Source organism: Danio rerio, chromosome 12 (assembly GCF_052040795.2).
Source record: "Danio rerio strain M-AB ecotype USA chromosome 12, GRCz13ab, whole genome shotgun sequence".
In the NCBI taxonomy this organism is placed as follows: domain Eukaryota; kingdom Metazoa; phylum Chordata; class Actinopteri; order Cypriniformes; family Danionidae; genus Danio; species Danio rerio.
Window position 1 is genome coordinate 30,659,998 of NC_141032.1, and position 26,021 is coordinate 30,686,018.

The window sequence follows — 26,021 nt, forward strand, 5'->3', positions numbered from 1 at the left end:
TTGTGAGGAAAGTTATCACAATAGATAACATTATTAAATCCTCTGCTGCCATGATAAATACAATCACTACAATTTCTGTAAATACAAACTCGTCTCATCCAGTCGAGTTTAGCATCGTTTCAGTCATTTGAAATGTCTTAAAGATCAGATATAGGGTTTTATTTGTTTATATATTTAAGATTAGAGTCTTTTAAGCATCTAATATATTACATGGTTGTTTGTACACATTTCTAACTATTTAATAATGTTCGTGTAATTTAATACTCCACTTCCGAGTGTATTTGACAACCAAACCTCCAAATGATTCTCATCTCATTGCAGAACAAATTTGCTTCCAGTTTAAATCACCCTACATTATAATAAAACACAAACACTAGATTAAAGATCATTTCCCTTGAATCCAATAAATGTAATCAAAACACTTTAATTAGTGAACAGGCCAACGCATACAAAAATAAAACAAAGCAGTTTTTCCTCGTACTTAAATCTGCCCACACCAAGATTTACATACTGGAGAAATTTGGAGCTTTTGGACATTTGTCGACCACCAATTTTCAATGTCAGGCACAAAAACCATTACTTGCCAAATTGTTTAACATCTCACTAAACTCTTGAAGGATCAATGCTAAATCGCCACTACAAAATCAAACACAATCACATGCAGAAAGCTCTCAAATCAACACTGGACTTTAGAAAGCCATTTAAAAACACCATTCTCCCACAATTTCCTTCTTGTTAATGAATATTTATAATTGCACACTAAACAGAAAAACTTGAGAACTAAATATATTTTGTGAAGAATGTGTGGATGCGTACATTTACAGGAAATTAATATGATTTTTTTTTTTATGTACAAAACATGAAATTAAAATAACTTTAACTTAAGTGATGGCCTATTGCTGAAGTTTGCATTGAGATACTGAGAAATAAAAGCAAACAGAATAAATTTCAGTGCAGACATAAATGTGTGTTATTGGGAAAAGGTTATTTTTTTTAATCAAACCTTTAAATAGGATTGGGCCATTTAATATAACCACCCGACTTGGCAAACAGTACACTGTAAATACAAAAACTGTAAAGACGGTTTACTGCAAAAGTAAACGGCAAACAATACTCATGATCAAACAATTTTAAAAAATAATTTCCTAACTTGCGTGGTAATATGATTGGCAACTGTGCTTATTACAGAGCCTCCTCGTTAGAATAGTTCTTTTCAATCTCTTACCTATAACAATCTGACAGAATGTGCATCTATAGAATAAGAAAAACCAGAAGAAAGCAAAAGATATGCACTATCGCAAACAACCAATGAACCGCAGATAACCGAAACCCAAGAGTCTGTATCACAAAGTTGCAGTAATTAAAAAACTTTTAAATGTAGAAGAGCTTTACATTTCTACATGACATTTTTCGGATTTTATTGTAGTTGTACAACATTCCCTGATGGCCTGTGTTGGCCGCTGAGAGATACAGAGAAGAACAAACCAAACGAAAATATATCTGAAAGATGAAATTGTCCTTTTTGAAAGAAACGAAACATTAAAAACTCTCAACTGGGGGAACAAGTAGATCTTGTTCAATGTTGTCCCTTTTTGCTGTGAGAAAAAAAAAGTTCCACATGTCGGCCATTCACAACCACACACGCACACACACACACACACACACACACACACACACACAAGCAAGCAAACTCGCAAACATACAACCATTTCACACAGCAGCAACTTGTGGCGTTTCTTCTGTAAGAGAGAAACCAAAGAGCAAACATTAAAAGCTTTGAAATGCAATAATTGTGAAATGCATGTATGATTTCCAATGGCTCACCTATGTTAACTTCTTAGCCTTGTTGTACAGTGAATCCACAACTTTGCTCATGTTCTGTATGGTTTCTAGAGCTGCCTCGTAAGTTTTGTCCACAGGGGGCTCCTCGAATATGATGAGCACGTCTTCACCTTGGTCGAGGATGCCTGAAAGAGTGAATTTGATTATTTAGTTATACAGAGTGCAGAGAGAAGGACAGAAAATACTAAAGATAATAATACACAGAAATAAAATCAATATAGCCTAGTAGAATTGTTACATAGCACAGACTGTGATTTAGTGGTGTCTGAGAATTAAATTAGCTACCCACTGAATTATACATTCCATTCTGTAGGAGAAAGACCGAAACATTATCCAATTAAACAAACTTTAATAATCTGTTTTACTTACAATTTGTTAAAAAGTATCATATTCAGGGTTTCTGCAGGTGTAATTAAATCAAATTTCAATCAAATTTTCAAATTTCAAACAGACTTTGTAAGACCCTTTAAAGACCATTATGAATTCAATTTTAGACGTAAACAGGGCTAAACACTAACGATTATATCTAATGGCCCTGTCAGTTGCCACAAATAAACCTAAAAAGAACCCAAATATGATGTAAATATTTCTTAGCGATTATATTTTATAATATATTATATTTTAATGTGTCAAAACACATTGTTAAAAGTTTCTTTATTATGGAGACAATGACATAAATAATCAAAATTATGTATATATATATATATATATATATATATATATATATATATATATATATATATATATATATATATATATATATATATAAACACAAGAGTAATACAAAAAGAATAATAATAAATGTGACTAACCATGAAACTTTTTGTCGAGGATCATTTGTGACAGTTTCCTCTCAACATCATTCTGTGAATAACAGCAAATAAAAGTCAATTTAAAAAATATTAAATATCATCATATATAGATTGTAATATAATAATTGAAGTTTTATATAGCTTTTTGTATTGTAAATTTATGGTGGGACAATTAGAACCAAGCCTTTCCCTAGTTTTAAGGGAGAATATCATCTAAATAGTCGTTTAAACATGCGTTTAAGCTTGAGGGTGGACAATCTGGAAGTGCCACGCACATGAAATTAACCAATAGCAAACCACAGCCAATCAATTAATTCAGTGGCTCCCGAAATGGGGGTCAGAAGCATTTGGACCTGAAAATAGTAAATAACAAAATTGCCATTTTAGACTAAGGGTGTGTAATATATATGGTAAACGGTAATGTGTTATTCAAGTCTTCAATCAAAAGCCATTCACTGCAAGATGAAGTCTATAACATTAAATTAGAATGATGATAAAATTAAAGTCATATAGGCCAAAAATATCCATGTCCTTTGTTTATTAATAGCATATAATAAAGTAACACAGGAAAATGATGTCACCACCTACTGGCATTTTTTTGCATAATTTGTATTCATCTGAGAAAGGCCTAAACAAAATGTAATACAAAACTCAACTCATAAAAAAAAAAAAATTCTGAGAAATCTTTTTTTTTCCAGATACTGCAATGAATGATGAACAGTGAAGAGAACAGTCCGTACCTTTGAGAGCTTGATGAGACCTGCTATATGTGTTATCTAATAAAAAGACAAGGTACATGGGTTATCAGCCTTCGTTCTTTTGAAATTACATTTCTCAAAAAGTAAATACTACACGCAGAAAACATCCATTCCCACACTACCTGTACTCTGGAAAAGGGCTCAATGACCCGAATGAGGTTCTGTTCCAGCAAATTGTCGTAAAGCTTGGCCAAATGTGTGTTAATGATGGGGTCGTCCCTCAGCTCTTTAGTGTACTCTGTCAGGGCCTTCATGAGTGAAAGAGAACGAAGAAAGCGGAGCATGAAATCTGAGGTGTCTAATGAAAAATGTTTAAAAGACACAGTCTCAATCTTACCTTTTCAAAATCTGCTAATGATCTGTTCTTGCTGGCTTGTGCTATACATTTCAGTGCATCAGTCTGAAGGGGGAAATAAAGGGCAGAGCTATAAATGAGCACTTTCTCAGTTATATATACACATACATGCAGTGGGGAAAATAAGTATTGAACGTATTGAAATATATCACCATTTTTCTCAGAAAACATATTTCTAAAGGTGCTGTTGACTTGAAATTTTTACCAGATGTTGATAAGCAAAGAATTGATATATGAAAAGAAAACTAGTCTAATTAGTTAACAAATGAAGTTATGTGAAATAAAATGATATGACATAGGAAAAAAGTAGTGAACACATGGAGGGAAGTGAAAGGCAGTGAAAACGCAGACAGAAGCAGAAATCTTTCAGTAGTTATTCAGCAACTCTCTTCCCTTCATCATTGTTTTTAATACTTGCCGTTTCAGTCCAACATTATCAGGATGAAGAAGATAAAATCAGGGTGGACATTTCAACAAGACAATGATCCAAAACACAACAAAGGAACTCTTAAAAGCTTTCAGAAATTTTTTTGATGTTCTGTGGGTCTCGTCTTTCAAATCTGAACTTAATTTTTTTATTTTCTATTGGATTCAAGTCAGGTGATTGGCTGGGCCATTCTACAGCTTGATTTACTTTTTTTGAAACCATTTGAGTTTCCTTGGCTGTGTCATTGTCTTACTGAAATGTCTACCCTGGTTTTATCTTCATAATTCTGCTAATGTTGGTGCTAACACCGAGGAAGGGCAAAGGGCTGCTGAAGAACTAATGAGAGATTTCAGCTACTGTCTGGGCTTTCACTCCCTGTCTACACCTCCCTTTCTTCATTCTTCTTTACTGTATGTAAAATAAATACATATATATCACATGTAACAGGTTATTAAAAGCACATCCTCAAACATAATTCCTAGGTGTATAGAAAAGTGAGGCTGCAGATAATTTATTTACAAGCAATAATTTCATCAATAAAAGGCAGTGGGATTTTAATGAGCTTACCTGTCTCCCTGCATATCGCAGACCAAGTTTGCCGCTGATCAAAGCCTGTACCTCTTCTGGTCTGAAAAAGATGAACACTTTGAAATTTTAATTCGCAAACGACATTACTAAATGTTGTCAATAAAATCCATGTCAAATAAATGTTTTTTAGAACTTCTATTCATTAAAATTCATCCTCATAAATGTGTCCTATAAATACATGGGAACTAAAGTGAAGTCCTATAAATTCTTGGAAACAATTATTGATTCAAAGTAGAGTTTGTAAGCAAACTGTGAAGTCATATACAAAAAAAAGACATCGACATTAGTTTTTTTTTTTTTTTTTGGAAATCACTCTTGATCTTGTTTTATTGAGTTTTTATCAAATCTATACCGTCTTAGTATGGGAATGCATCTGTGAAGAGTTGGAAATCCATTAACTGTGAAATGGTACTGTAAATTGATAGTGGAGGCGTTATTGAACCTGCTTCTTGGAATACAGAGTAAAGTATAGACAAGTATAGTGAAAGAATGTATCAATTATACTGAATTCTTATCACCCTCTGCACAGAGTTCCAGCATCTTATCAATGGTTTAGAGTACCAAAGTGTGTCAACAACCAGTTAAGTTAGTTTCTTTTTCTGAGTTGTAATTAAATCACATTAACAAAGTACTTGACTGTTTTTGTTTTAGTTTATTATCAGTTTGTGTTGTTGTTTTATCTTTAGTTTTTGTCGATTAGATGTATGAGAAGTTGCCTGTACTTGCATTCCGTGGCCTGATATAACTAGAGGTATAAAATAAAGTAACCAGCCAACCAAATGTATAACGATTTTTAAAATATATATTTAATGGTAGTGCTGCTTTCAACATTGAAAATATGAAATTTGACTGATAAAACTGATTAAATCAAAAAACATCAAATATAAATATTAGGATGAATTTTTAAGGATCATGAGATACTAAAGAGTAATGATGCTGAAAATAAATGTTGAAATCAAAAGTAAAAGATAAGAATGGTGTATAATTCTTGCTTTTTTTTTATCCCTGCTAGACTCCCAGCATTTTAGCATCACAAATCATTAAGTGTAGGCGATGCATTGTGCTGAAAAAAATGAGACCCTAAGTAGTACTTGGTAAGATGCTTTGCATAAGAGGGCTTGGTAGAACTACAACAATGACGGTATTATTATCCAGTGGCCTCCCACACACAAAAATAGGGATAAACTGCAAACGCTTCTCTCACTTACAAGCTGAGCATGATCTTACAGAGCAGCATGTATTTCAGTGCAGTGACGGCCCTGGGGCTGTCGATGGAGTCGTAGCCCTCAAAAGCCTCAAAGAAGTAAGAATAGGCAGTTTTCCAATCTTTTTCCTCAGCTGCATGGATTATACCTGTAGTTAAAGAATTAAACAGTAGAGCATCTTTTAGCAAATTTGATCAAACATAGACAACATGGATATAAAGAGTTTTTTTCTCTGACTTTAAAAGAAATGTTCTTCACTACTCAGAACTTCATTTTTCTTTTACTTTCTGAAAAACAAATTATGCACAAATATTAGAGAATTAAATTTGTATATGGCTCTTTTTATTAGCTATATATTTAATGTAAATGTACGAACACAAACCCAGAGTGTGTTTATGAAATCTGAAAGAAAAAATAAGCAGTTTCTAGAGAAATCAAAAACAACATCTTAACAACAGCCACCCCACTTTTTAAGACAAGACTTGAAAATGATGTATAGATGAATGATGTATAGTTTGTTGATGTTTAAACATAAAGTTTAGACATCAAAGGATATTTACCTGTAATAATAAATTAATAAAAAATAAATAAATGATTTAGTATAGAAACATTTAGCTATGGCTTATAACATAGCGAATTGTATTAGGTCAGTTGTATTAGAAAGGGCTGTGCACAGTAAACAGGCCTAATTAGTAGAATTCTGATCTAAAAAGTACCTGTAGTCACTAAAACAGAAAAGTAAGACTTGCCTGACTGCATATCAAGAGCTGCCTGGAGCTTTGGGGGACAGTAAATGGCATTGGCGGTGGTCCTGGCTGAGGTGAGGGCAGCCCTGGCTTTGGGAAGGTTACTGAGAGCATGGTAGGTTTTACTCTCCAGCAGCTGGACTTCCACCAGCAGAGCTTTATCATCCATCTTCTTCAGCTCCTGCAGCAGCTGAGACTCTGAGGAGAAAAAACTGAGATTATAATCCTAAAAAAATGCCTTCCTTCAAGAATAAAACTATACAGTGGGTTTAGAAGTCACAAAAGATTAGTTAGAAATTCAATATATATATATATATTTTATTATTAATACAACTCAATTACTATGAAACCAATAACCGTATTTGGCTCAAACTTTTGGATCCCACTTTATAGGCATTTCTTTTCCACATTATTCTTACCTAGCTGAAGGGCTTCCTGATATCTCTTGGTGTCAAAATAGAGTGAAATGAGCCGAGCCTGACAAAAAACAGAGAGGTATTAATCATAAACAATGCTGTTAACTGCTTGTTGATTTAGTTACACTTTTTTTATGAAAAGAAAAAAATATGTGCAAAAATACCCTGGTATTATAAATACAAAGCTGTGGCACAAATACTGGAACACACAGAGCAGGTTATAGGTTGTTATAAGACTGTTTTTATTATAGAGTAATAAATTAACTTGCAAAAATAGTACAGAAATCACATTTATTTTAAATAGAGATTACAATTATGTCACATTTATGAATACACATTAAAACAAAATGACTTTCAGGATGGCTTGAGCGGTCTCATTTTAACATTAAATGTCAAGAAAACTGTTCTATGTGCTTCTCCATAAGAAATAGGCCTGCAAGGGGAAAAGTTAGGTTAAGTTATTTAAGCAGCGAATTTATGTATCTTGGCATAACTCTAGACATGAATTTAAAATTTGACAGTCATGGTAAAAATATGTGTAAGAAGGTCAAGCAAAGTGTAAACTGTTTTTCTTTTATTGGAAGATACATGCACACAATGATATTCTCTCACTTGTCATTTTGCATTACATCATGGTCACAAACCTCTTTAACCAAATTGAAGTCTATTGCCCTGATAAACAAGCAATGAAAATTATGGACTTAAAGCCTATGCGATGGCATCATTGTGAGGTTATGTAAATATAACCTTTTTAGACTTTATGATTTTATTGCATTTAATTATCTTAAATTGTTTTTTAAATGTTTAAATAATTGTGTTCCAATGCTGTTTTCTGATCTAATCAGTAGCTCTCACAGAGAGACCTCTCACAGAGTCACTCGAGCAACTTCTAATGGTGACTGTCTTGCCCTAAAGTGTAAGACCTCTTTTGGTCAGTCTGTTTTCTCTGTTAAGGGAATCAAATTGTGGAATGATTTACCTGTTGGCCTAAAAACAGATAGCAATATAAATGTTTTTAATAGTGTACTTAAAAAGGGGTTAAAAACAAAACAAAGGTGTTTGCACAAATAGTCTACTTTTAGTTTGTTTGATCAAGCCACCTTTGCTTTTGCCTTACAGCAATTTTATGTAAAGAATTATAATGTTGTGTATCTATTTTATTTCCATTTTATGTCAAGCCTCCCGTGGACAGGTGTTGAGAATTAGCAAGTCCGCTAAAACACTTAAACAAATGCATTTGTTTGTCCATTGTAATTGTGATGTCCATGTGAAATAAACAAATAAATAATAAAAAGAAAATCTTGAAATTGTTTAATTGTTTTGCTCTATTTAAAATATGCAATTTTAAAAATGGCATAAAAAATAGTTTGAATGATCGAATTAAAGACTTGTTTATATGGATGTCGTGATGCATTTCAGTACTGGATGAATCAGGAATTTTGAATGAATTATTGATTCAAAGACAAACACATTTTTAATTGTCAATCGTCTCCACATACTGGTGCATTGATTGAAAACACTAGCTGCGTCCCAAATCGCATACTTATGCACTATTCTACGCCATTTTGTAGTATAAATAGTGTAAGTAGTGTGTTCACACTGAAAACTCTAAAAATAATAAGTGCACTTTAATTACCCGGAAGATGCACTCATGCAGCCGCTAAAATGAAGTGTGTAATGGTGGACACTTCACGCACTCAACGACCGCAGGTTTGCTCAGTAGCGGAAGGGGCGGAGCTATCAGACGCACATGTTGAATAACTTTATTTATTTTGGATTGTGAAAGCAAATTTCTCCTACAAGAGTGATTATAGCGCCTCCTGATGGTGAATGTGGCAATACTCGCGGCAGGTATTACTTGATACCTCAGTCATTTATTTCACTGATTTAGCGACCGTCAAACGTCATCAGGGAAACGGTTTGAATTTCCGCTTAGTAAAAAAACATTAGTCTGCCATTTGGGACGCCACTACATACATATACTATACTGTTGAGTGTGTAAGTGCATAAGTACATAGTGCATGAGTGCATAATGTATAGTGTGCCATTTCTTTTTTGCACCATTTCGGTTATAGTTTGGCTTTTGTAATACACAAACAATAATAGCTGATTTAGAAAAGCTAAATCAGTTCCCATACTACAAATGCCAGTTCTGGGTGAGCAGCAGCAAAAAAACAAAGATGATTGTTACACTGATTGAACTTCTAAAATGTTTAATAAACATAACCAAATCATTGTCATCAATACATACGATTGCATAAGTGTTTAAAATCAGTGCAGTTAATATATAAAGGCTCTTTTAAAGAATCCAATTAGATTTGAAACTACTCATGTTAAATTAATTGTTGACCTAGGAGTTCAAAGCCAATGCTGAATCAATGATGTTTACCTCCAGGGCCTGTCTGAGGAAGGTTCTCTTCTCTGCTTTAGCCCATTCGATGCATTCCAGACACAGCTCGACCTCCTGGCCCGTGGCGGCTTCCATGTCCAGAAATAGATCCAGCAGTGAACGAACCAACCGTGCTGCCTTGGCCTTACTTATGGAGATCAAGAAAGGTCTCACAAACTTCAGCAGGCCTCCAAGCTCTAAAAGAAATGTTAAATAATGACGACGTGTCAAAAAAAAGTGAACAATACCCCACAGAAGAGCAATTCTCACCTGCAGCTTGTCCCGTCTTGGCCAAGAGACTGCCCAGCTCCAGGATACTCTGCTCCTTGACACGCACCGCCTCTTCATCATCTTCCTGGACATCTCGTCTCACTAACAAACAAAAAATACGCCTTGTAAAAGAAATGTTACTTAATTGAAGAGATGAAATTACGGCATTTTCAATACTGATTCATTCCAATACCCAAATTTGTAGTATTTACCAATACCAATCTTATTGCAAAGCTGTTTTTTTACTTTTCTTTTGTCTTTTTTTCTGTAATATCTAAACCAGTGTGTGTATCTGATCATCAAGTATTCTACAGAAATTTATTAAACGTCTAAACATAATTACAGAAGTTTGAAGATAAATATATATATATATATATATATATATATATATATATATATATATATATATATATATATATATATATATATATATATATATATATATATATATATATAATTTTTTTTGACAAAGTACCTTCTCATCAAGGCTGCACAGAAATACAATAAAAACCTTTGATCTGCTGTTGATTATTGTCAGATTCATTCATTCATTTTCCTTCGGGTTAATCCGTTTATTAATTAGGATTTGCCACAGTGCAATAAACTGGCAAGTTATCCAGTAAATGTTTTAAAGCCGATGCACTACCAGCAGCAACCCAGTACTGGGAAACACCCTTACATTACATTCTTTCATTCGCACACATACACTACATCTAATTTAGTTTCTTCGATTCACCTATAGCGCATGTCTGTGGACTGTGGGGGGAACCGGAGCACACGGAGGAAAACTCATGCTAACATGGGGAGACCATGCAAACTCCACATAGAAATGTCAACTGGCCCAGCCAGACTCGAACCAGCAACCTTCTTGCTTTGAGGCAAAGTGCTTACCACCATCCTATTGTATTGAGAAATATTATTTCAAATTAAAATAATGTGAATATAATATAAAGTGTAATTTATTTATTCCTGTTATTTAAAGCCAAATTATGAGTTTCATGCTCCTCAGTCTCAGTATCTCATGATCTTTCAGAAATTATTATATTATGTTGATTTGAAGTTGTTATCATTTATTAATGGTGATTAAAAATGAATAAGGGTTCATTTAATTCTTTAACCAATTAATGATTTTGTCCCACCTCATTGCCTTACAGTCCTGTCAAACTTTTAAATAATGTTTACAAAATTGACTTAAGTACAAAATATGTTATTAATTCAACAGTAGAAGAAAGCTAATTTAAGACAAGTTAAATCTCTTTAAAATAAAACAACTTAATACTTTTTAAAATGTTTTAACGCATCACATTGCTTTTGAAATGGGTAACATGATATGAAAAACATCTACAAGAAGAAAAAGAATCCAGCAGAAAGTCAAGTAAAATAAAGATTTTGTTCATAAATTGTTTCATGAAAGTATATATGTATGTATATATATGTATATATATATATATATATATATATATATATATATATATATATATATATATATATATATATATATATATATATAATCATAAAATAATAAAAATGTACAAAATAACTTAAACAACATACCATGCAGAGATTAAACAAAAAATTATATAAAATTATATTCTTGATACAAATCATAGTTGTTTAGCCTTCTAACCCTTCACTATTTTTAAAGCCTCTGTAAATGCGGCAAACTCCTATTAAATACAATCAAATGAGGAGGTGTTTTCACAATTTTGCATTGATGAGCGAAGAATTTAAGTGAAATAAGTAAACAATTTAAACAGTTAAGTCATAATTTTTGTGTTCAAATGTACTCCAAATTTCACAATGTACAGTCGGAATTATTGGTTTTCACAGTATGTCTGATAATATTTTTTCTTCTGGAGAAAGTCTCATTTGTTTTAATTTGGCTAGAATAAAAGCAGTTTTACATTTTTAAACACTATTTTAAGGTCAAAATTATTAGCCCCTTTAAGCTATATATTTTTTTGATAGTCTATAGAACAAATGAAACCATCATTATACAATAACTAGCCTAATTACCCTGACCTGCCTAGTTAACCTAATTAACCCAGTTAAGCCATTAAATGTCACTTTAAGCTGTGTAAAAGTGTCTTGAAAAATATCCAGTAAAATATTATTGACTGTCATCATGGCAAAAATAAAATAAATCAGTTATCAGAAATGAGTTATTAAAACTATTGTTTAGAAACATGTTGAAAAAATATCTTCTCTCCATTAAACAGAAATTGGGGAAAAAATAAAGAGGGAGCCTAATAATTAAAAATAACTAACTCAATGGGACATTCCTGGTTTAAAAATAATAAAATAAAGTAAATAAAAATAAATTATTCTTAAAATGTATATAAATCCTTTGTGAGTTTTAAATGTAGTGTATTTTTTAACATGCAATTACACACTTACATTAGTTTTTGTGTTTTGTGTTTTGCTATCAGTATTCAAGTAATAAAATTACAAAATGATCTTGCAAAATAAACTTTAAGCCTTAATGATTTTTCTTTTAATACCCAAGCATATAACAAAAATCAAGTAATTCAATTCAAGTAAAACTAAGTAATACTTAAGTAATTACTTAAGTAATATTTTAACAGGGCTTCTGCACAAGTACTTCAGATCTAATGACAACAGGTTTCCCAGAAAGAGGGTCCCACCCCCAAACACATGCCAATGGTTTACCACTTGTTGTCTGTGTTGGACCTGTCAGGATGCTCAAAAATGTATGTAACGTTAAATATAATTTTTTTTAAAAGCTCTCACACACACCCTGAAATATTCTGAAAACAGTTCTTGCACTTTCAAGGGAAATTAGCCTGGGTTATTTCATGGTTTTCTTAAAATAAATTCTTAAAAAAAAAAAAAAAAAAAAAACACTACCCCTTTAAGAACAAGCAGTAATAAGTTTTATTTCTACCTATTTTAGCTAACCAACTTAAAACCCACTTTTTCATAGTTAAAATAGAATAAATAATGATAAAAAATAAAGAAGGTAGTATAAAAGTTAAAATAGTTATTATAAAGTTAAGATAGAAGTAATGATGTTCATAAGACAAAAGCTCCTGAGGTCAAATAAAAAAATAACGTTATAAGATTTGAGTTTGTGTCCAAAACAATTAAATTTACTCAAACCAATTAATTAAAACTGCAGACCTAAGAATCAGGATCATACATTTAAAAGCATTATCTCAACAAAAAGAAACAAATTTCTGCCAATGTCACGACAGCAGAAACTGGTTTGTCACAGCCTGCTTTACTGTAACGAAAAACGTCAATCAAGTTAAAATTGTCAAAACACGCCAATCTAATATTAAATAGCCAATTAATTTATTTAACAAATACAAACTTGAAAAAAATCTCAGCTACATGTGTTAAAATGCGCCTTGGCCTGAAAGGGTGGCTAATATTGCTGGCTAACTGTCCATACACACTGGCTATGTGTCAAAACATAACGAGCTTGCTACATAGGCAGCTTTTTTAGGATATCGGGGGCGCGTTCAAACGTTCTACACAAACATTCGAGCTCACAAATTAAACGTAAATAGCTGTTTTACTTAAATACCCGAATAAAAAGCTCAAATATGGGCATAAATACTAAAAATGCTCACTAGAAAGGGTGCTTGGAATGTTTTGAGACGCGGACACACACAGTACAGTGAGTCAGCACCGCAGCACCGGCTCATGGCTCCTCAGCACTATACAAACTGAAGCATTAAAGTAGTCATGCAGAACGAAAAGCAAAGTTTTAGAAATGGATTTAAAGGCAGCTTTACCTATCGAATGAAAAATGTCAATAGAAGCGTTTCTGTCTGTGCTGATGAGAGACTGAGCTCTCTGAAACTCCACCACTGCCGCGGCTGCCATCTTCCCTATTCAAAAATCTCTCTGCCCACAACCACTTGCGAACACAACCGGAAGTGCGCTAATACGACGCGCGTGAGTGTTGTGGCGTGGTGGGGGTTGTAGTCTTTTCCTGTGCAAGATGGGGTAAAGAAAAGAAAGGTTTTCTAAATTTTAGATTTATACGTCCCATTGGTTAATTAATTAATTAATTCATTCATTTATTCATTCAAAGGGGGGCTAATAATTCTGACTTTATCTGTATTTAGTCAGAATTATTAGCCCTGCATTGAATTTTTGTTGCTTTTTTTATATTTCCCATATTTTATTTAACAGAGAAAGGAAATTGTCACAGCATGTCTGATAATGTTTTTTCTTCTGGAGAATATCTTATTTGTTTTATTTTGGCTAAAATATAAGCAGTTATTAATTTTTTAAACACCTTTTTAAGGACAAAATTATCAGCCCCTTTAAGGTAACTTTTTTTTTCGATAGTCTTCAGAACAAACCATCGTTATACAATAACTTGCCTAATAACCCTAACCTGCCTAGTTCACCTAATTAACCTATTTAAGCCTTTAAAAGTCACTTTAAGCTGCATAGAAGTGTCTTGAAAAATATGTAGTAAAATATTATTTACTTTCATCATGACAAAGATAAAACAAATCAGTTATTAGAGATGAGTTATTAAAACTATAATGTTTAGAAATGTGTTGAAAAAAATCATCAGAAATTTACCAGTACAAAATAAATGTAGAAGACTTTCAGGCTCAGGGTTACAAATAGAACATTGTGGTGAAATGCCTTTTTTACATTTAGCAATAAACTTATTGCAGGGATAGTACCTGTGAAATGTTTTGAAATGAATTTATTTTACCTTATTTGGGAGTAAAAACATATTACTTGTTGACCAAATATCATCTATAAAAGGTAAGGAAAAATATTGTTTCTATTTATTCTATCTATTATATTGCTTTCGGGAAACAACTACTTAAATAAGACATTTTCTGCTAAGTTATTACACTTTTTATCTAAGATAACAAATACAACCAAGTAGAGTTTTTGGAATTTGCTTTAAGACTGAGTTATAAGCAAGATGGATTTTCATTAAGTAAAGCAGTTTATCAGAAATGCTTTTCACAATCAAATTATAATCATTATGAAAAAAAAAACAGTCCCTGAAGAAGAAAGAATTTTCTGATAAATCTCACCACTGCTATTTAGTAAATCTGAAACAAAAATGATTCCCTTGTCAAACCAATCTTTTTTAAAATTTACTTCTGTTTTTATGCAACAAATGTTCAAACAGAAACTTTGTTAGGGGTTTAATAAAACGATTTTCTTAAAACAAATCATACAATTGTTTAGCCTTCTCACCCTTTATTATTTTTAAAGCCTCTGCATGCGGGAAACTCCTTTTTAAGACAATCAAATAAGGAGCTGTTTTCACAATTCTGCATTCATGAATAAAGAATTTATGTAAAATAAGTAAACAATGTGCAGTTAATTCATCATTTTGGTAGTTCAAATGTACTCCAAATTTCCCAACAAATAGACTAAAACATCAAAATAAATTGTTTTATCCAGTTGCCCGCATCAGACCAGAAAGGATTAACCAAATTACAATGAAGAAATAGATGTGCAACAGTTTCAATTGCAGAAATGGCAAACATTACAATTCACATTAAATCTTTTTCTCAGAAACGTCTTAGCAGGGAAAATATCATACATAATGTTAAAAGATGTTCCAAGTATAATCACCATAGTTCTGTGGGACTCCCATCATAAAATAAGTGTTAAAAAAGCATCTACAGTTTATTGTATAAAGCCAATATGACATTTATAGCCACTGTGAAAAAAATATATAGTCTATTATGAATGGGTCTAAACTATTAGAAAGAGTTAAGCTGTTACACTATAATGAATGTTTTGAATGTTATACTCCTTATTTATATATTTTAAATGTAGGTTTTATGTTTATCTAATTGAATATAGGCTAGTTAATATATATTCATCTGTATGCATTTATTTGTTTATTTATTTGAAACTTCTGCATTCAGTTTTTTTTACCTAAATATTATGTTACTCCAATTTTTATTCAGTTGTTTTTTGTTATACTTGTGTTTTATTTATCTTAATAAATATAATTTAAAATTGTATTCATTAGCTACACAATTCATTTTTATTTTAATTTATAAAAGTATAAATAAACAATATAATTACTACAATAGAAAATTAATTTGTATCACAGATTGAACAAATATATTTTTGTATGTTCACAACTTGGCAGCACGGTGGCGCAGTGGATAGCACAATTGCCTCAAAGCAAGAAGTTCGCTGGTTCGAGCCAAGGCTAGGTCAGTTGGCATTTCTGTGTGGAGTTTGCATGTTCTCCCTTTGTTCGCGTGGGTTTCCTCCGGGTGCTCCAGTTTCTCTCACAAGTCCAAAGACATGTGGTATCGGTGAATTCGCCAAGCTAAATTGGCCGTGGTGTATGAGTGTGATTGAGTGTGTATGGGTGCTTCCCAGTGATGGGTTACAGCTGGAAGGGCATCCACTGCATAAAAACATATGCTGCATATGCAGTTCATTCCGCTGTGGCAACCCCAGATTAATAAAGGGACTAATCCAAAAAGAAAATAAACAAATGAATATTTAAACCTTTTTATAGTCACTAGGTGGTGACATATCTCTAAGCTGAAACATCTGCAAATCCTGCTAAAAATAGTGTTTGCCAGTGGCATGCTTTCTGCAGGTTGAAACACATATCTAATTTAATATGCAGAGTAAATTATTTAGATTTTCAAATAAATAAAAAATGAATGTGGAGAAGTATAGATTTGAATAAACATAAATGTATAAAATGCATTGTTTTTTTTCTGAGCACTATATGACTGTTCAGGCTGGACTTACTGTTTCACACATGTCATTTAGAAGCAGGATTAGCACAAGATTGGATCAGCGTGGTGGCAACGCAGTGGCGTAGTAGGTAGTGCTGTCGCCTCACAGCAAGAAGGTAGCTGGTTCGAGCCTCGGCTGGGTCAGTTGGTGTTTCTGTGTGGAGTTTGCATGTTCTCCCTGCGTTTGTGTGTTTTTCCTACAGGTGCTCTGGTTTCCCCCACAGTCCAAAGACATGCAGTACAGGTGAATTGGGTGGGCTAAATTGTCCATAATGTATAAGTGTGAATGAGTGTGTGTGGATGTTTCCCAGAGATGGGTTGTGGCTGGAAGGGCATCCGCTGCATAAAAATGTACTGGATAAGTTGGCGGTTCATTCCGCTGTGACGACCCCTGGTTAATAAAAGAATTAAGCCAAAAAGAAAATGAATGAATAATTTAATGAATCAGCGTGGAAGGTGAAGCAAGAAAAGCTGTTTACCTGGGTTTAATCTAGCGTATTAATACAAATCTGTCATAATTTACTCCCCCTCCACTTGTTTCAAACCTGTTTGTTTCTTCTATTGTGCACAAACGAAGACTTATTAAAGAATGCTGGAAAGCAGCAGTCATTGATTTCCATAGTTTTTGTTTTTCTCTCCTTTTTTAATGGATGTCAATGGCCAAAGTTTCCAACATTCTTCAGAATATGTTGTTTTAGGTTCAACAGTAGAATTGAGCACTTGAATGTAAGTGAACAGTAAGGACATCTCTTTTGTTGTTAACTATGCCTTTTAAAATATGCTAGTAAGATGCAATTACTGGCCACTTTATTAGGTAAACCTAACCAATACCAGGTTGCATTTAGAACTGCTTTAATCCTTTCGTGGCATAGATTCAACAAGGTACTGGAAATATCCCTGAGAGATTTTGGTCCATATTGACATGATAACATCACACAGTTGCTGTAGATTTGGCAGCTGCATATGCATAATGTGAATCTCCTATTTTACCACATCCCAAATGTGCTTTATAGGATTGAGTTCTGGTGACTGTGGAGCCCATTAGAGTACTGTGAACTCATTATCATGTTAAAGAAACCAGTTTTATATGATTCATGCTTTATGACATGGCGTGCTATCCTGCTGGAAGAAGCCATAATCAGATGGGTACACTGTGGTCATAAAGGGATGGACATGGTCAGCAACAAATACTCAGGTAGGCTGTGGCATTGACATGATGCTCAAATGGTACTAATATGCCCACTAAGTGGTCTTCTGCTGTTGTAGCCCATCCGCCTCAAGGTTTGATGTGATGTGTGTTCAGAGATGCTCTTCTGCATACTTTGGTTGTAACAAGTAGTTATTTGAGTTGCTGTTGCCTAAAATTTTAATTTAAAACAAATCAGCTTTTTTTTTTTAGAGTGTATAAATAGCCTTTTTAAAGCATCAAAAAACCCCAACGTTTGAGAGTTTGCTTTGATTGATCTGTGGAGTACGGCAGTAAAAAATAAAACCTCCAGGTGAGTCCGCAGGGAGGCGCTCTTGCACATGTTTTCTTGCAGAAGTACGCAGTGCGCGCGGCTCTGACAGCACAGCATCAAACCTAAATCCCGTATCTGCTGGTGTGGACCAATAGCGCAGCTTCACTGCTCTCAGCATCACCAACCGAAGGAGACATCCAGCATCCCTAGACCACGGGAGAGACCTCCGACGAGACGTGGAATGCTTTTTTTTATTTGATTTGATTAAAAGCCTGCTGTTTTATTGGAATTTAGGCTTTCTGTCCGTCTTGATATTAAATCTTTTTCTTGTGTGGATGATTTTGCATCTCCTTGATGCGCAGTGTTATCAAGGATAAACCCAGACAGCCATTACTGCGGCTCTTGTTTTGCTAAAGCATCGTGGAGGCGAGCAGATTTCCTGTAAGTCAGCTGCATTTCTGTTTTTATTCGGTTGACTGTTGGCCATATTTAAAAGGAAAAACAGGATTTTGGAAATCAACCGATAATAGTTTTGATCGACATTTGTTTTGTTATTTTCATTTCTATCTTTTCAAATTTCAAATGGTGTTGTTTTGCTTAGGAAAATCAATGTCAGTGTATCTTGCCCTCGTGTAAACATGTCAGGGAGGATTGCACATTTTCAGAACCTTGGACAGGGACAAATATAATACAGAGGCGAAAGTAAGAGTTTTCGTCTTTTGTGGTTTGTTAAATCCTCTACAAACACACACCGAGTGTGAGTGAGGTATTAAATGTCCTATTAAACACATATTTACGAACGGCGATACAGTGGAATCAGTGTATTTACAGGAGAGCAGTAAACAGTGGAGTCTGCAATCATGGCGATGTCTTTATTTATGCTCGTTGGCTGGGTTGACTTTGCCGTCTGAAATACATTTTTGTTCTATGTAAAATGGATTTTAGTTAAGATATTATGAGTGTAGTAGAAGTACGAACCAGATAAATGGTTTATTTTGTTATAGCTGTTTAGAAATCTATGATTTTGAGAGGATTTTAAGAGGTCAACAAGGATTAAAAAAATAGGCTACATTTCTTTTACACCACGCGACACCTTTACGAGGCCTGTTTCCACAAAGAGAAAACAGTGGGGCACTTGTAAAACGCATTTTGTTTTATTTAACATGAGAAGAATTTTATCCAGTACTATTTAAATAATATCTGGGTATATATAAACTCAGAAAATTATTTGACACTTTAAAAAATACATTGTCTGCTCTCGTTAGGTAGCATTAATAATTGAAGATTATTTTAATGGAAACAACATTAAGTGGCCTAATTGCAAGACAGCATTCAGCATGGTTAGAAAAACGCCATCTGTTAATATGATTTTCCATAATAATAATAATAATAATAATAATAATAATAATAAGGTACTATTAAACAAAAATGGCGTAACAATACAAAATCATTTGACAAAACAAAATCATGCAACAAAGTAATAAATCAGTATAATTAAAATTAAATTTGAAAAAAAAAGTATAACTATATATTTAATGTGCTAATTGTGTTTATGTTTTTTTTTTTTTTTTTTGCCAAATACAGTTGTTGCTATCGAGGTGGGATACTTTTGAATTTAGGGACAGGTTATATTTGGTATAATGGTAGTATAATGGTTAGTTAAGGTGCTGGAATGAAGTCAAAGTGTAATTAAATTTACATAGACTATGTAAACAAATGCTATTTTTAAAATTTACCATGTCTCTACACAAGTAGTGGATGGTAGTGAGTACTGCAAATATTAGTACATGCTAATTGATAAAGACACTTAATACAAATTTGCTCTACATATTTTAATCAGAGTCTTTATTTTGGGCAATTATATTGCATACAAACAACATCCTGCAGTGCTAATTAACAAAAATAATTAATACAGTCATGGCTGTATTAAATAGACTACATCAAAACAGATATCAAAATAATATATTCATTCTTTGTCTTACAGGCTTTGCAGTAACCGAGCCCTCATCCATCGCAACAGCATTCTTCCTTAAATAGAACACCAACCTAAATTTGGATGTCTAACAGATTGAACTAGTCTCAGGAAGCAGTGGGCTCCGGTTTGGCGCCTTCTTTAGCTGACCCCTAACCTTGAGTTCCTGATATCCCACTCCCGGCATCATGGGAACCGTGCTATCACTTTCACCCAGCTACCGGAAGGCTGCCCTGTTCGAAGATGGCCCGGCCACAGTGGGCCACTACACGGCGGTTCAGAACAGCAAGAACGCCAAAGACAAGAACCTAAAACGGCACCCACTCATCAACGTACTGCCATGGAAGCGAATAGTAGCCGTTTCAGCCAAGAAAAAGGGGTCTAAGAAGGTGCAGCCAAACACCACCTACCAGAACAATGTTTCTCACCTTAACAATGAGAACCTCAAGAAGTCCCAGTCATGTGCAAATCTCGCCTCCTTTACGCAGGACCAGACAAGTCCGTCAAACCAAGGCTCCAAAAACTCCAACAACACAGCTTCCTCGGTCAAGAAAGCACCTCTTTCCAACTCCAACGCTGTCCCTGGGACACCCAAGAGGGTGATCGTTCAGGCCTCCACCAGCGAGCTTCTGCGTTGTCTTGGGGAGTTCCTCTGCCGGAGGTGCTATCGGCTCAAGCATCTGTCCCCTACAGACCCGGTATTGTGGCTCCGCAGCGTGGACCGTTCTTTGCTCCTGCAGGGCTGGCAGGACCAGGGATTCATCACCCCGGCCAATGTAGTTTTCGTCTACATGCTCTGCCGAGACGTGGTCTCCTCTGAGGTGGCCACAGAGCACGAGCTGCAGGCCGTCCTACTGACCTGCCTCTACCTGTCTTACTCATACATGGGCAATGAGATCTCGTACCCTCTCAAGCCATTCCTTGTGGAGACCTCCAAGGAGACATTCTGGGACCGCTGTCTGTCCATCATAAATTTGATGAGCGCCAAGATGCTGCAGATCAACTCGGATCCTCACTATTTCACCCAGGTCTTTGCGGACCTTAAAAACGAGAGCCAGAAGGAGGAGGAACGGAGTCGTCTGCTTATCGGCCTGGACCGGTGAGGGGGCTTTGGAGATGTCTTTGGTGACACTCTGATCTGGCATTTTTTAGGGAAAGTTCATGCAAAAATTTTGAATTTTGTTACATTTACTCACCGTCATGTCAATCCAAACTTGTAAGATCTTCTGTGGAACATGAAAGAAGTCACTTCATTACATTCGGAGGATCAATTGGATAATTTTGGACCAAGTTGATTTAATTTGTACAAAAGAAAGGTTTTACAGAATTGGCACATGGCAAAATCCTGCTCCATAAAGACTAAAGGTGATGATACACAGGCCAACTTTCTGAGCAATGTTGCCATCCAATGGCAACCAGGTGTATTTAGCGCACCAAAATTGGGCCCAAATCATAAAGTTTGACATTCTTGAACAGCTTTAACTAGCTAAATGCAAGACTGCATGTCGATTATCATAGCAAAAGTGAAGCAGAATATTGCTTAACATAATAATAATAAAGCTAATATCCGCTTGTTAAGTCATGATGTTTCGGTGACGTGTGGAATACTGTTTCCTGGTCCAAGCCGCTATTCATTTGAATTAAGAAAATATTGGTTCATGGCCACTTCTTAGTCCTATCACACATTAAAGTGAATTTTATATAAATCATAGTGTACACATCAGTCTCTGGACTCTCTGGATATTACGAACTAGATTTTCAAATTTATTAAAGTGCTTTTTAAACGCTTATTATTATCAACTGATGAGTCTCCCCATACAGTCTGACATAGCGCTTGGACCCAGAAGCCGCTTTGCGTGACGTCACAATTAGACAGATAAGGAATGCATGATAGGAAAATACATTATAAACACACCACAATTTAGCCCTTCACAAAAGTATACAGCAAAGCCAATTCATTGTTTGACATTGTAAGCATTAAATTACATTAAAAGCCCTGTTTTGTGTTGACTCATAACAACTTAGGACTAACATTGCTCTACAAGTTGCTCTGCGTATCATCACCTTAACCTCCTGCAGAATTTAGATCAACACTCTTACCTGAAAGATTCTGATGAGTCTGAACACATTGATTTGCTTTAGATTACAGAATCCTTAATTGAGGATGGAGCTAAACTGTAGGCCTGTGGCCCTCCAGGGAGACCCCTGCCAAAACGTTGTGATGAATAGTGCTTAATGAACCATCTATTCATAGATAGTAATAAATTAGCTTTTGAAAGGTCTTCATGAAACCATAAGTGGGATTTAATCATTTATGTAGTGATATGGATGAAAACAACACGATCCTGAAAGGACAAAGGTGAGTATTTAATGACAAGTTTTTTTTTTAAAGTAATTTTTGGTGACCAAAATGGTTTATAATTGTGTACAATGAGTGATTCTAATGGTATAAAGTCAATAATTCACTTTAATTAATAGGCAACTGGTACAATTTGTACGTGAATACTATAAAATGCCAGACACGAGTGGACCAAATGCTCCAAAGCAGTGGATATTTAAAAGCACTGACAGAAAAGACTTCAAATGAGACAAAAAGAACAACAATAATGAATGTGGACAGATTTCCAGCTGTTGTCTAGCTGATTTCTGGACACTTTGCACCAATCTTTGCCACCACTGTCAACAGAAACGGAGGTTGATTCAAAATCAACAGACACTCTGGTTCTCATGTCCACGAAACCGGACACTTCGCTGAATGATACACACATTTTCTGTTGCAAATTTTCAATCGCAAAAAAAAGGGAACAGGGCGTTTGAGTGTCAGGTTTTGTGTGTTTCTGTCCTCAAGCCACAAACTTCGAATAAAGGGAAAGGACTTGCATTGCACAGTGGCTGTTTATAGACTGTAGTTGGTGAAGAGGTTGTCAGCACATTTGTAAGAAAGACCTACTTTATTTTCATCCATGATGCAAAGCTAAACAGATCTCTCCTGTGGTGGTCTACGTCATTTTTTTTTAAAGCAACTGTGTTCGTTTGAATGCACACACACACACACAACTGGAGTTAGCTACTTTGAGTTTTTAAGCCGACTGCATATGTGTTTAGGGAATGAAATACAAAAAAAGAAGAAGTAACGAGTTAAAATAGTTGATCTTGCTATGCCTGCTTCAATGAGCCATTGTTTTGTCATTTTGTTTTCTACTCAGACACGCTTCAGGAAAGTTCTCTGTACAGAAAAGCCTGTAAATGTATCAAAAACAGTGCCATACCTTTGATGAAAATCATGTAGGTCTAAAAAAAAAAACACATAAATACCAAAGGCCGGCAAACTTTGGAACGGTAGGATTGTCATTAACAATAAGTATCTATTGGAATTGTAATTTATTGTTATTTATTAATTTTTTCACACATTTCTCTCTTGCATTTAGAGATTTTAGTGACGTGTTGTATTATAAAAAAGACTGATGGCTACCTTTAGGTGGGAATGAAGATTACGGTGAATGCGCATTAGCATTCGAATGAATAATTCAAGGCGGTAACATCTATAAGAGCTTAGTTTCAAACCATTATTAAATCTGAGAAACGCCAAGGTAATTCATCATAGTGACAGACGATCGGTTTCAGTTAAAGATGATGAATAACTGGAACCGGTTTCTCTGTGAAGTACTGTTGGGATGTTCGACATATCAGCACTGCAAAAACAATCACGAGCGATTATTATCCCATCAAAACACACGCCAGCATTAAACTGAATGAGATGTGGTCTATTTCCAGAGGCAAACAAACGATTTCAATCCTCTTTCAATCAACAACCGAACTAAAACCTGCAGCCACATCGATGATATCAATCAAACTGGATCTTGCGTGTTTTGTATGATCAATTTGCCCGCTTTAAAACATCTCAACAGTGCTAAACTGTGCATGCTTTCTTTCGGTAGTTATGTATCTCTTTCTTTATAGTCAAAAAAGAAAAGGTAAAAAAAAAAAGAATGTGACAGTCATATAAGCAAACATGTCTTTGTTAACTCATGCCTGTTCTTCTCATGACGTGAAAGTGGGATGGATGGATTTTGACTGACCTGCTCGCCCTGCTGCATTGCTTTACGGGACTGAAGGAAGCCAATTATTTTACAGAAAACGAGACTTGCACTTTTTTCTGTGAGTCTGAGGAGACCGCAGGGGTTCGAGGTTGTGGGGGCAAAGTAGGTGAAGCCCTCCTTCGCTGCTTGCCTGCTATTATTTGCCCCCAGCCCACAACAATGTGCCATTTTTTTCACTTGCATCACAGAGTAGTCCTTTGAAACAAAGAAGAAGCAAAAGATTAAAACTCCTGTCAAACTCTCTCTGTATCTGTTGTGTAATTCTTTGAAAACTGTGCTATAAAAGGATTGCATGAGAGTGTGTGAATGTGCGCGAGTGCATTTGTATTGAAGAATGTGATGTCCGTGTGTTGATTTTCTAGGATCAGAGCATGGCCGTGCTTATTAGAGAGTAGGACTCTATAGTATCAGGCTAGAGTTTGACTCGGGGTTTACGGGGTCTGTTAACATTTTGTTGTTTTAAAAAAGAAAACAAGACGAGAATCTGTTGCTGTGACCTTTTTGCGTTTGTTTTCTGCTTATTTTGATTTATTTTTGTACTGTGATGGAAAATAAAATGCACTGATCGTTAAAGACAGAGCACGGTGTGGTTGTGTTCGGACGCCATCATAATTCTAAGCTGGACTGGTCCAAATTTAACCTAGTCACATTTGAGGCACAGGGTTGTTATGTAACTGCAGCTTAGCAACATGACAACTGGCAGTTTGTCAACATAATGTCCCCTTTTTTCCAATTACTCTATGTGGGTTCACATTATGGCAAATCTAGTTATTTAGTATAATAGTAGCTTCTTAAACAGTAACATTTCTTCATTTAATGGATAACACTGAAGCTAATAGATGACTTAGCATCAGAAAAAAGCCACCAAGCCTCACGCGTAAATAACATCTCTCTGTATTTAAACACATATTTAGGCTATCTTCAGTGAGCTGGATCTTTAAATAATAAAGCTATAATTCAGTATTCAATCATACTGTATATTACATCTATTTTTGAGTGAAATGTTAACGGTCTAATCTGATTCAATGAATTATGCTAAGCTAAAAAGAACACCTACTCACCAGACCAGGAGTGGATGCAAAAATGTTTAACTCTAGGGGAGTTCGAAAATGATTATATTTTCCAATAAAAAACGGGAAGGTTTCTTTCAGACAGAAATAAGACAGCAAAGAAAAAAATAAAATCTGTTTCAAGTGTTTTTGTTTGCCTGATTGTCTGTGCTGTTTTAAGCTTAAAAAATTATAGTAGTGGAGCAAAGTGATAGTGATGATTACAGTGGTGAAATATTGATTATTAAAACAGTTATAAATTGGTGAATTAAAATGAAACTAGTCACGTTGAATCCTACACTCAATGATTTAATACGCTCTCCGCAGAAACAGATAGAAACAAAGTTTACATTTCTGTGATGGAAGTAGGGGACAAAGTAACACTATTTGGGTTTGGCCAAAAATGAACAAAGTAACAAGGTTAGACAAACCCTGTTTGTATTACCAACAAAACCAAGCCTCTCCTACAAATGAGCACTGGTTGTATTATCACCAGACCCTGTGCAAAAATGGCATAGAATTGCCAAAAGTGCCAGGAGTAAATATGTCACTATTTACCCCACCTGTGGGGCAAGTTGTAACAGTTCTAAAGTTCTCAACATTCCACTCAAAAAACAACAACAACAAAAAAAGTTATTTAAATGATGTCCAACAGTGTGTGGCCTAATTATAACACCCTGTTACAACTAATCCCACTGTGTTGTGCTTTCCTCAAAAATGGCTAGTAGTCACTGTTTTTTACTTTTTTTCAAAATGGCTTCATCTTTTATGACGGTAATCACAGCAATATAAGATTTTACGTACATACTTTCACAGATTTTTTAAAATTAAAAAAAATATTGAATATAATAAACAAATATTTTTATGTTGCAAAAGTAGTTCCTCCTGTGTTTCTCATCCATAT

The 26,021-nt window shown here is 34.6% G+C and overlaps 2 protein-coding genes across 4 annotated transcripts; one reads left to right on the plus strand and one right to left on the minus strand.

Annotated features, from left to right (window-relative positions):
• Nucleotides 1-409: 409 nt before the first annotated feature.
• On the minus strand, nt 410-13,696 carry psmd11b (proteasome 26S subunit, non-ATPase 11b). Its single transcript, NM_199592.2, is given in 13 exon segments — nt 410-1,739; nt 1,825-1,967; nt 2,655-2,706; nt 3,395-3,430; nt 3,535-3,660; nt 3,750-3,812; nt 4,762-4,822; nt 5,991-6,135; nt 6,737-6,931; nt 7,153-7,210; nt 9,539-9,735; nt 9,809-9,910; nt 13,570-13,696. Coding segments are annotated over 12 exon segments (1,269 nt in total). The 5' UTR covers nt 13,661-13,696; the 3' UTR covers nt 410-1,739.
• A 4,464-nt stretch (nt 13,697-18,160) lies between these two features.
• Nucleotides 18,161-24,647, plus strand: cdk5r1b (cyclin dependent kinase 5, regulatory subunit 1b (p35)). Of its 3 annotated transcripts, NM_001002515.4 has the most exon segments (3): nt 18,161-18,437; nt 19,981-21,809; nt 21,842-24,647. In NM_001002515.4, a coding segment is annotated over 1 exon segment (915 nt). In that variant the 5' UTR covers nt 18,161-18,437; nt 19,981-20,156; the 3' UTR covers nt 21,072-21,809; nt 21,842-24,647.
• Nucleotides 24,648-26,021: the final 1,374 nt, after the last annotated feature.